This window comes from Pterocles gutturalis, unplaced genomic scaffold (assembly GCF_000699245.1).
Source record: "Pterocles gutturalis isolate BGI_N339 unplaced genomic scaffold, ASM69924v1 scaffold17947, whole genome shotgun sequence".
Taxonomy (NCBI): Eukaryota; Metazoa; Chordata; class Aves; order Pterocliformes; family Pteroclidae; genus Pterocles; species Pterocles gutturalis.
The window spans coordinates 6,178-17,904 of NW_010108277.1; the positions used below are offsets into that span (position 1 = coordinate 6,178).

The window sequence follows — 11,727 nt, forward strand, 5'->3', positions numbered from 1 at the left end:
GTGATGTCTTTAAACGGCCAGATGGGCAAGCAATAAAATGGTTGCGTGAAACAAGCAAGCAATAAATGGGAAAAAAATGATAAATGCTTTGATTGCTACGTTGGTGGGATCTTTCTGTAATTCGGTGACTTGGGGCAAGCAGCATGTGAAAACTTTATAACTGTGCTTCAGTTTCAGCCGAGTCCGTAGCCATCCTTTAAGACTGAACAAATAAAGAAGCAAAACTTTAAAACCGACACTTGTGGCATGAAATCTGCTGATCCGACTCTGCAAAAGGATATTTTTTGCACCCTTAGCAAGCAACAGCATGTGTTAGAGTTTGGAAATGCGGCATCTCGAAGCTGGAAAGTTGTCGCAGCTGCAGCTCCGAGGCAGTAAACCCGTGGGGAAGGGGTATGTGTTTGCAAGAGGAGTGTGATTATTTCATCCTCCTCCTGCCGTTTCTGCTAGCTCCAGCCAAATCTCTTTCTGGTAGCTGTGGCGGCAAAAGAATTTGACCTCTTTCCATTTCCAGAATTGCCTTTTAAGCGTGAGGTTGGCAGTTTCACTTCCCTCATTTTCTTTGCTCCCAAAGGCTCTGGGAATCATTTTTTTTTCTGCTGCAGGTTGCTTTGGCTACCACTCAGCTTGATACCTGGCCCTGGTGAGGGATTGTTCTCCTTTTCCGTTCTACGTACAGGTTTCTGAGCAAAAGGGACAGCCCAGACCTTTGACTTCTTCCTTCCGAGGTTGGTTGGGAAAAGGAGGCGGCGGCTGTGGATTTACCACCTCGGGAGAACGGCATGACATCGGTTTGCTGGGAACTGATAAGGAGACACGGTAGTTATTGGGGAAAATTCCCTTAAAAAGAAAAATTAAATTCTTCCGAACCTGGTGGTGTAGGCAGACCTCACTCTCTGCCAAGAACTCATTGATTAAAAGATTTATTTGGGTTTTTTTCTGGCAGCACGGTCATGATAAGAAAAAGGGTAGTTTTAGGCAGGCTCTCAAAACAGCTTTGTATTCAACTCTTTCATTGTTTATTTTTAAGAAACAAATTCAGCTAATTAGACCTTTTTTCCCCTCTTGTGTTTTTTAAAAAAAAAGGCCAGCTGCCTAGCTGACTTAGCTGGAATAGCAGGAACTACCCTCTTGTTTACCCTAGCCAGTGAGATGATGCCAGAATTTTTTTCCAGCAGTCATGAAAGGGAGGATAATGGAATGGAAAGAAAACACCTTTGTTCTTCGAAGCGTGTCTTTGTGCTGCTCTTGTTTGAAGCACCTCTCACCTTACCTTTGTGCTGCGTGTGATTCCGTGCAACCACTTTACTGTGGAGTAAAAAAAAAAAACTCTGCAATTTCATTTTCTTCTTCTATAACTTTATTTTAGAGCTATGGAAAATCAGTAGAGAAATCCAGTAGCTGTTGACACGTGCTGTGGCTCTGGGCATGCTGGTAACATTTAATCTTCTCCGTGACTTCAAGTAATCTGCTGATGCCAAGGGATTTTTCTGATTTTTTTTTTTTCTCCAGACCTTCCATAAATTTCTGTAGCCGTCAAGACCCCAGAGTTGGAATTCAATAAACTTTTAAGCTTGTGTTAGTCACAATAGGAACAATATTTACAGACTTCAGGTGCAACTCAGCTTTGTCGTTCCCGTAAGAGGGACATTTTGGGTGGGAGTCTTGTTGGACACCATTCAGCACTGTTACACTTTCCTCCTCTAAGATAAAATTTTCTTAATTACATCTCTGTTTTCTCCTCTTTCTTGCCCCAGATCTATTCTGCATTAAAATTTTTGGAGAGGTAGGAAACAAATGTCTCGTGCGTCGGTTGCTGTGCTGCATCACGTCAGGAAACTCAGGAACAGATTATTCATGCCGCCTTTTTGCTTACTCTCCTTCTGTTCTAATAACCTCTTGCAGGAGAGGTATTCAATTAGGAATCCACGTTAACGAAGTCAATCTGGGCCATCCCAGCAGCTCCCTCTGAAGTCACTCAATGAATCACTTGAAAAGGGTGAATTTAACAAGGTGTAAACAGGTCAGTGTGTAACAACAGCCAGCAAGCACGTTCTGATCCGATAGCTCAGTCCTAAATTAGGACTTTCCTTAATTATGTCCCTGTTGTGATGTTTCGACTTAATTCTATTTGGGGAGCTTCTTATTCTATGAAAATTTTATTTTTCCCATTTCTGCCCTTAGGACCAAGGAAAAGGAGTCTCCTTGTGAACGCACCTTCCTGTCCTTCCCTCCTGCTTCGCTTTGGCGTCTTAAACTGGGAAAGCAAATGCTTTACAAATTATACCCCTCCACTTTAAGGCCATTTTCTATAACTAGCTGTATGAGCTCTTTCCCACAGGTCCATCGTGCGGCTGGTTTCCATGGCCAGCATCAAAGAATCCATAGCGGGACCTGGTGGCTTGCGGCTTTTCACGGAGATGGTGCTTTGCTTGGTGCTGGGCTTTTCTTTAACCTCTGGCAGGTTCAGCTCTGGGACTTTGCTAGCGAGAGGAGGAAGTTAGCAAAACCCTTGGGTGGTTCCATCTTCCTGCACCGTCTAAAGTTAGTGCTTGTGTAATAGGCTCATTGTGCATCGCTAACGCTGGAGCAAAACCGGATCCAAAACCTACCCGAAGAATTTCAGTAGGAGATGATAAAACATCGTTAAACGGAAATGCAGCTTTTCGTTGGAGGTGCAGGTCGTAGAGCTTGTCTGCTGAAGAAACTCATCTGAATTAACTTAAATCTGTTAAATACATTCAACTTTTACAGGTCACTTCTTTCAAAAGACATAACTAGAGGAATCTTTTTCTAAGACTTTCTTCTAAAGTGAATGAAGGTCACTTCAGTTCTGAATAGAAGAGTTTGGTGACAGTTTAATTCAGTTGGACGTTGTACTGTTTGGTTCATTGGTACATTTGCGAGTGTGCTTGCGTAGCGTTGGATATTGGGATATTATTCAATGTGTTGGATAATTTTCTGCCTCATTATATGGATAGATGTGTTGTCTTCTTCTCTGGGACTCTGCAAGCAGGAGGATCTAGTCCAGCGAGATGAGGGGGTTAGTGAAGAGTGAAACCTGAAAACACCAGGCTGGAAACGGGAAGGCTTCGGAGTGAGGTCAGTCCTTGCACATGGAGTGTGGTGTTGAGCAAACGCAGCTGGGGTCTGCTTGGATAGAGCAGAAAATTTGTTATTCTTGAGCAGAGCAAAATTCCTTGCATTTATAGCTGCAGGGGCTGGCCTTGAGCTTGTGGCAGCTTTGCTCCCGTTGGCATTTCCAGCCCTCCTTTCGCTTGGAGCCACCACCACGTAACGGGCGCGGCATTTCAGCCGCTCTTGTCCACAATTTGGTGTTCAGCTTAATGCCAAGGACCGTGGATTTCCCCGGAGCAGCTGAGTTGTGAATGCAAGACCGGGGACAGGCATCATTTCTCCTCTTAGCTTTGCCATGAGGATCCCCAGCTTCTGATGAAGGGCAGTTACTGAGTGAGTGTTTAATTGAGAAATTTGTTCCTGTAGCGCACAGAGCCCTTTGAGTTGTTGGCGAGAGTGCTCCTTTCCCATCATCTTGGTTGGGTACTTCACAGAATCAGAGAATCACAGAATGGTTCGGCTTGGAAGGGACCTTAAAGATCATCGAGTTCCACCCCCTGCCATGGGCAGGGACACCTCCCACTAGCCCAGGTTGCCCAAAGCCTCATCCAGCCTGGCCTTGAACCCCTCCAGGGATGGGGCATCCACAGCTTCTCTGGGCACCCTGGGCCACTGCCTCACCCCCCGCACAGGAAAACATTTCTTCCCAAGATCTCATCTCCATCTCCCCTCTTTCAGCTTAAGACTGTTTCCCCTTGTCCTGTCCCTGCAGTCCCTGACGAAGAGTCCCTCCCTTGCAAATATCTCTTTCACACCAGCTCTGGCTTCTGCTGCCTTTTCCATGCCTTGAAAATATCTTGAAAACATTCATCTTTTTAGAGATAGGAGATGGGATTTTTGGTAAATGGGAAGAGGTGAGACCAGCAGGGCAATGTATGGGCTTGATGTACCTGTCTTGCTGTCTTGAGAACCTGTGTTCATCAAACATTGATCCCTTTCTGTCGAAACTGAACTGTTCTGGGGCTTTATGGCAAAGTCAGGTGTCTTCCCTTTTTAGTTTTGAGAGGTGAGTGGCAGAGAAGGCCGTCTTGGTTTTGGTTTTTAATTTATTACCTTTGAATTACACCTCTTACTCTTTAGTCTGTTTGCTTTCGATAAAACTCAGCCTTCTTCTCCCCTCTTCCCTCTGGGAATAGGATCTATAGTCAAAGTAATATTTGAACTCCTACCACCGTTTAAATTCAATGGGTGATTGAACTAAAACCCCAACCTCCTGCAGAACGTGGGCATCAGTGCTCCCAACCTTCCCCTGGAATTTAACTCCTATTTCAGTTCCTTCAGGTCTTCTTTTTGGAGACCTCCAGCGCAAACACAGAAGAAACAAGAAGGATGGGCTCCCTTTGGCAGAGCCCTTTGCTAGGATATCCTCTCTAGGCTGCAGAGAGACACGGGCACTTCTCAAGCACGGTTTTGTTTGAAGATATCCAAAATCAGATGAACTGCCCTCTCGAAGCATCTCTGATACCAAAGTCCGAACGTTTACCTTGGTTGTAAATACTTTTATTGTCAATGTGTTCACTTAGGAAAAGCAAATCCATCTCTTTGGGTAGTTTTATTTAAAATAAAAAAGCCAAAAGGCATGGATGTTTCTCTTTGCCTTTGTAAATCACCTCTGAAGCATGTAATATTTGTTTAACACTTTAGTCCAGCGCTGAGACCAGTAAATTCCCGGCTGCCGCTATTAGTACGTGGAATATCCGCCCCTCCTGCATGCGAATGTCTGCGCCGTGCTGGGTGCCCAGCGCCACTGCGCTGGCTCGGTTGCCAGACCAAAGCCTACAGATTTTTTCCCTTAATTCCTTAACTTTCTTCCCCTCTCTTTTAGCCTGTGCTTGTTCGTTTTCTAAGTGGCGATTGCTGCGAGACACAATGATTACTGGAAACAACCCAAATCTGTCAAAACGTAGCCACGAGGAGTTTGTCTGAACCCTGTAGAGCAGCTTAATTTTTGGACAAGATTTGGAGCTTAAAGCAGCAGCAAACAGGGAACGTGATGAAGCAAAGCTGCTTGTGCTGAGTTAAAATTCATTATTCAGCCTGGACAAATCATTTATTTCACCTTTCCTGGAGGAAAGATGCTTGATGTCTCATTTGTTACTGCTCCATGTGGCTGATTCACTGCTGATAATTGTAACAAGCTGTAAGAAAAAAACACGGTGGGTCCTAATTAGACGCTTCACTGGGTCATGTTCCGTCCTAAAAATCCATAAAAGAGCTGTGAGAGCAGGTGGGTGGCGAAGATCGCTAGTTTGTTTGGGTGAAGGGTTTTTGGAGGTCATTTTTTTGGTGTTTTTTTTTTAGTTTGCTCTTTATTGTCAGCTGAACAATTGGCCCTCTCTCGAGGTGCAACGAGCAGAGGATGTGCTTGAAGGAGTGATGGTTACTCGTTAAATTCGTACATTTCAGGGGACTGTTATATATCCTCCTTTTCAAGACGAAGCTTAGAGTCACTCTCACCAAAACACTTACCTTGCACAGAAAAAATGATTTTTGAAACCTTCCTGGTGTAGTCAGCTTGAGATGTTCTACACACGTCTCCCAAGCAGCTCCTTTGTTCAGGGACCTGCTCGCTTTCTGTTCCTTTCATCTTTTTCATTCGTTAGGTGGTCCTGTGGCTCGCTGAAGAGAAAACATCCACCTCTGGCGCTGTGCTGGATTCTTGCTGTGCACCGAGCAAGCTCTGAATTACTTTTTGATCACTTGTCAGCCAAGACTTACAATTGCTATTGTCCAATTTAGATTTTCCTGGATTTAATCGCTCTTTTTGCCTGTTCCAGTTGAGCTCTGAGCGTGAATTATCCTCCCAGCTTTTATTTCCATCAGCTTTTAGGGAAGAAGGTGGGTAGGCAGAGGGCTTCCTTTTGGGAAGGGCTGCGTCTACCAGTTGTCAACCTCAGCCTGGAGGATCTCAGATGGGTTCCCTGCTGTGTTCCCTCCCAGTGCAAATGCCTTCATCCATGAGCAGACTTCTACTTGCCGGATCAGACCTGCGTTGGTTAATGTTTAAGAAGCCCAGAAGGTCGAAGGTTCTAAAGTGGGAGAGCCTAGTTGAGATACAAGGAGCAAAAGAGAAGGAAGAGAGGGAAGGTTTGTGTAGGAGGGAGAGCAAATAATTACTTTTCTTCTTTGTTCCTATCGAGCAGCTTTAAATCTAAACATTTTGGAACTGTTTCCGAAGTTAGATCTGCCATATGGAATGTCAGAAGGGAAAATTTGTAAAATATTTTGGAAATACCTGTTACGGAAGGATTGTCGTGCGTCGATCTGCAGTCAGGTCATCTCAGGCAGGCGGTCCAGGGGCTAGAGCGGACGTGAGTGAGATGGTGACGCACAAAGGCTCTCGCCGTTCCTGCTTGGAGGGATGGATCTGCTGACATCTCACTGAAGCTCTTTTACTTTTTCTCTTTTTGCTGCAGGCCACAGGTCTCCGCCGGCAAGAAGCGGCCATCGGTGCGTGGCGGATAATGCCAACTTGTACGTGTTTGGAGGCTACAATCCCGACTACGATGAGTCCGGTGGGCCAGAGAATGAAGACTACCCGCTCTTCAGGGAGCTCTGGCGGTACAACTTCGCTACAGACACCTGGCATCAGATGGGCACTGAAGGCTACATGCCCCGAGAGCTAGCCTCCATGTCACGTACGTATGGAAATTCAATTCCTGTGTGCCTACCCCTGACGCTATTTTAATCGGTGTCCCTGGTGGAATGCAAAACCAGGCAAGAACTGGGAAATCTGGATCCTGTTTCCAACTCTTTTGCAAGTAGGCCTTGAGTTTGGGCTGGTTTTGTGATTTTTGTTTCCCCTTTCGCTGAGGTTTGTGCAGAGGGAAAGAAAAAATGTCAAACCCAAGAGGCGATCTTCAGGTATTTAGCTTGATAGTTGCAAGGCACCTGCGCTTTCAGCAGCTAGGTGCTCAGTGCAATCAGACATCTCAAAGCATCCAAAAATAGATCTCTTTGTTCACAAGCCATTTTTAAAAGCAGGCCTTTGGTTACCATGGTTTTAGCTTGTATTCTTCCTCTTCTAGAGCATTTCAAAGCCATAAATGTGGAGTGTGACTTGTAGGGTATTTCAACAATATAGAACGCCCGCCTCGTGCTGTCTCCAGAGCAGAGAGTCGTTCCCTTCTACCGCGTCTCACAGCAACAAGTATCTCTGCTCTGTCTCTCTCTCCTAGTTGTACTGCACGGCAACAACCTGCTCGTGTTCGGGGGCACCGGGATCCCCTTTGGGGAGAGCAACGGCAACGATGTTCACGTCTGCAATGTCAAGTACAAAAGATGGGCCCTGCTCAGCTGCCGAGGAAAGAAACCGAATCGGATCTACGGCCAGGTATGAAGGACATCCCTTCTCAAGGCACTTTCAGTGTCCCAGAAAAGGGGCCAGAGCACGGAGATCTCTTCTCTGCTAGTGTATCGTCTTTGTTTGCTCTTCGTGTTCCTCCTGAACACGTCATTTTGGAAGTTGTAGGTGGAACTTTGCCAGCAGTGGCTTGCTTTGGGAGGGTGGAAATTCCCTTTTTTTCATACACTGATGCCACACGTCCTTTCTAACTGGTTTCTCTCTGTTACCTTCCAGGCCATGGCCATCATCAATGGTTGTCTCTACGTGTTTGGAGGAACAACTGGTTACATTTACAGTACCGACCTACATAAACTAGACCTCAACACCAGAGAGTGGATCCAGCTGAAACCAAACAACATGTCCTGTGACATGCCAGAGGAGAGGTGAGCAGCTGGACGGTCCTGGAATCACAGAATCACAGAATGTTAGAGATGGGAAGGGACCTCGAAAGCTCATCCAGTCCAATCCCCCTGCCGGAGCAGGACACCCAGATCAGATCACACAGGAACGCATCCAGGCGGGCTTTGAATGTCTCCAGAGAAGGAGACTCCACACCCTCTCTGGGCAGCCTGTTCCAGTGCTCTGTCACCCTCACCGTGAAGAAGTTTTTTCTCATATTCCAGTGGAACCTCCTATGTTCCAGCTTGAACCCATTGCCCCTTGTCCTGTCACTGGATGTCACAGAGAAGAGCCTGGCTCCATCCTCCTGACACTCACCCTTTACATATTTACACCCTTTTATACTGGGGAGTCGCCACCTTTACTGGGAGTGAGAAGCTGAGAGAGCACAGACAGGCTTCTGGGCTGGGCTTTCAGCTGGGAACTACCTATTCTGTAGCAGGGCGTGGAGGAAGGAGGGCTGGGAGATGAATCGGTGACTTAGTGAGAGAAGGGGATGGAGTATCAAGGGCCATCATGATGCTCCACAACATATTTTTACTTAAGTTCCGGGGTGCTCTGCTCTCAGAAAATGCTTTTCAACCTTCTGGGGTGCTGCTTAGATTGATCATGAAATATTCCACGCCTTCTGAAAGCTCCCAACCTGTGGTGGTGATACAGCGAAGCCGGGCTTGGGGTGTCAGCTTAAACCATTTGAGTTGTTTTCCAGAAAGCTTTGTTCTTGCTCACTTGCACTTATTTCTTGTGCTGCTAAATGTCGTTCTCTGCACCTTCAGGTACAGACATGAGATCGCACACGATGGTCAACGGATTTATATCTTGGGAGGTGGAACGTCCTGGACAGCTTATTCCTTAGATAAGGTACAGAGATCAGAAACCTTGAGCGCTTGCCTGGGTAGGAGATTTTCTGCAGTGAAGTGTAACCAGCACAGTCTCTTTGTCTGACTTTGTCCAGAGAGCTTGGTAAAAAAAAAATAGATAACTGAGGAGCAGATTGTTCTGTTTCTGTAAAAACTGGTGTTGCCACAAACATGTCCTGTTGACTTACACAGTGTCCATACTGATCTGCAAAACAGCTTCATTTCCCCAGATCTGTTATCAAAGCTTCTCATTTTAAAAACATTTAAAAAACATTTAGGGCATCTTTCTAAATCTCGTATTTGTGCCAAAAACAAGAAAGTGCCAAAGGAAGGAAATCCTTGACGTTAAATTCAGATATTGATACAGTGACTCTTCTGTCTTCTCCCCTAATTGTATGATTTCATTTCCTTTCTTGTGGTCAACCTTTGCTTCCAACACAATTTTCTCCTTACGTGCAGTACGAGATGGGTATTTCTAAATACTTCTGAGAACTGGAGGGTGTGGGCTTTAATTGGTCCAGGTTTTTTTTAAAAAGCAATATTCTTTTTCTTTATCTGTGGGGCTCAAACAGCAAAGCCTGAGATGAAAGCTTGAGTAAGCTGGAGAAGGTGATGTTCTACCTGCTTAGTCACTGGCTGCGATTATCTATTTTTGTTTTTACACTGAAATGAAAAAGAGGTGTTATTTATAGTGGCTCCCTGGGTCAGAGCCTCTGACTGCGTCATCGTAGTGCTGGGAGAGCCGGGAGGAACTAATGGCTCCTCTTTATCCCTTCAGATCCACGCGTACAACCTTGAAACCAACACCTGGGAGGAAATTGCCACAAGACCTCATGAAAAAGTTGGTGAGTCTGGAATTCCAGGTGCCTTCCCTTGTAAACCACCAGAGAGTGGCTGAGATGGTCAACGTCGCTTTTTGCTGGCAGGCTGAAAGCTTTTTTCCTAACCTTTCTGGAATTTCGGGTGCCTTCCCTTGTAAACCAGAGAGTGGCTGAGATGGTCAACGTCGCTTTTTGCTGGCAGGCTGAAAGCTTTTTTCCTAACCTTGTTGTACAGTCTGTGACTTAACGCTGGCTTCGAGGTCCTGCTTTAGCAATGAGGACTAACCCATCCGAAGCAGATTTAGCAGCCTGGCTTCTCTCCCTCCGCGGGTGGGAAAGGTGATAGTGTCTGGCTCTGCTCCCAGAAGAAGACACGCGTCATCTCTGCTCCTTCTGAGGGACCACACCCTGGCCTGGATAGCAGCAGGGGTTTCCCCAAAACCTTGTAGGTCCTTGGCTGCTGCTTTTCACCAAGCCAGAGGTGAGAGTTACGGAGTCTGTGGGGAATGAGATTCCAGCACAATTCTTCCTTCCCTGGAGAGCAAGTAGGAGTCAAACCTGGAACAGCTGGTTGCTAAATTAGAGATGTTGTACCTATGATTGTAGGAAAGCAAGAAGCTCCTTATAAATAAAACAAATTACTCCTATCCACGATTATATGTTGAGATATAATCACCACCTGCCCAAGCACTTTAAAGCAACTAATTGATACATTTTTTTATTCTCCTCAGGCTTCCCAGCAGCCAGAAGATGCCATAGCTGCGTTCAGATAAAAAATGGTAAGATCTGCCTCTGAAAATCGGTGTATCCTGTACAGCCTAGCAATGACAAGCCCGTCCTTCCAGCCTGAGAGATGCTGGCTTCCAACACGTTAGAGAGAACTGCAGGGCACGCGTGTCTTTTCTGGAAGAGGATTTATTTCGTGTTACCAGGCCTTAAGCTGCCCAGTTGGCACCATTCTTCGTATGAGGGATCTTGCTGTAGGCAAATTGACTTCTGCACTGCACGGTACTCTCACCATCTGTAATCCTGCAGTAGTTTATGCAACACATAAATCTCCTTTGGACGTGTGGCTGCTTCAGTGTAAAACACCACGTAGTTCAGCCACGAGTGTCCCTGCTACTCTGCAACTTCTTGGTTGCAAGCAAACAGAGAGGGCTCTGCACATGCAATCCGTGTTCATTTACCCACAATTTTGAAGGGTAGAGTGTTCCTTCAGCTGGATTTGGATCTCTCCCATAGCCTCGTTGTCCTCCAAGACAACATTCCCCCAAACTTGATAAATTGCTCGTAATGGACTGAAGAAGCAGCTGCAATGTTGATCGTTGTTTTCAAAACTGTCTTCAGATCGATTACTGAGTGCTGGGTATTAAAGGGTGCTGGGCCATGCAGAAGAGTGATAAGCCAGATTAGATTTCTTAGGAGGGCTAATTGTACCAATAAAAGTAAGGCAGGAGCTGGGAGATGCTTCCACTCACCTTCAGCAGTATTTTGTTCAGTGCAGACCTCTGAGTTGAGAACTTGGGCAAAGCCGGGAGCAAGGACGTGCCTCTGGCAGGCAGCAGGACTAGGAGCCAGGGGTTTAAACCCCCCATGGGTTTAAAACCAGCAGAATCTGATCAAACACAGATATCAGTGAACTCCTGCACTGCACTCCTGCTTCTCCATGGCATTTAGCTCTGACTCTGCCACGGTGGGGCTGGGATCACAGGCGGGCTGGGAACCTCAGCATGAGCCGGCGATGTGCGCTGGCAGCCCAGAAACCCCCCGTGTCCTGGGGGCATCCCCAGCAGCGTGAGCAGCAGGGCGAGGGAGGGGATTGTCCCCCTCTGCTCCGCTCTGGTGAGACCCCCCCTGGGGTGCTGCACCCAGCTCTGGGGTCCTCAGCACAGGACAGACACGGAGCTGCTGGAGCGGGGCCAGAGGAGCCACGGAGATGGTTCGAGGCTGGAGCAGCTCCTGTGCGAGGACAGGCTGGGAGAGTTGGGGTGTGCAGCCTGGAGAAGAGAAGGCTCCGGGGAGACCTTCCAGCACCTTCCAGTGCTGAAAGGGGGCTACAGGAGAGCTGGGGGGGCTCTGGATCAGGGGGTGCAGGGACAGGACGAGGGAACGGGTTTGAGCTGGAAGAGGGGAGATGGAGATGAGATCTTGGGAAGAAATGTTT

General features: G+C 46.8%; 1 protein-coding gene across 1 annotated transcript in view; it reads left to right on the forward strand.

The window, feature by feature from the left end:
• Positions 1-5,276: 5,276 nt before the first annotated feature.
• Positions 5,277-11,727, forward strand: part of KLHDC10 (kelch domain containing 10) — a gene marked incomplete at its 5' end in the record, with an annotated part of 8,275 nt that continues 1,824 nt past the window's right edge. The window contains 7 exons of the mRNA XM_010072591.1: positions 5,277-5,365; positions 6,555-6,776; positions 7,317-7,471; positions 7,718-7,866; positions 8,659-8,743; positions 9,521-9,587; positions 10,295-10,342. Coding sequence (XP_010070893.1) covers positions 5,277-5,365; positions 6,555-6,776; positions 7,317-7,471; positions 7,718-7,866; positions 8,659-8,743; positions 9,521-9,587; positions 10,295-10,342 — 815 coding nt within the window. The remainder of the gene's footprint in view (positions 5,366-6,554; positions 6,777-7,316; positions 7,472-7,717; positions 7,867-8,658; positions 8,744-9,520; positions 9,588-10,294; positions 10,343-11,727) is intronic.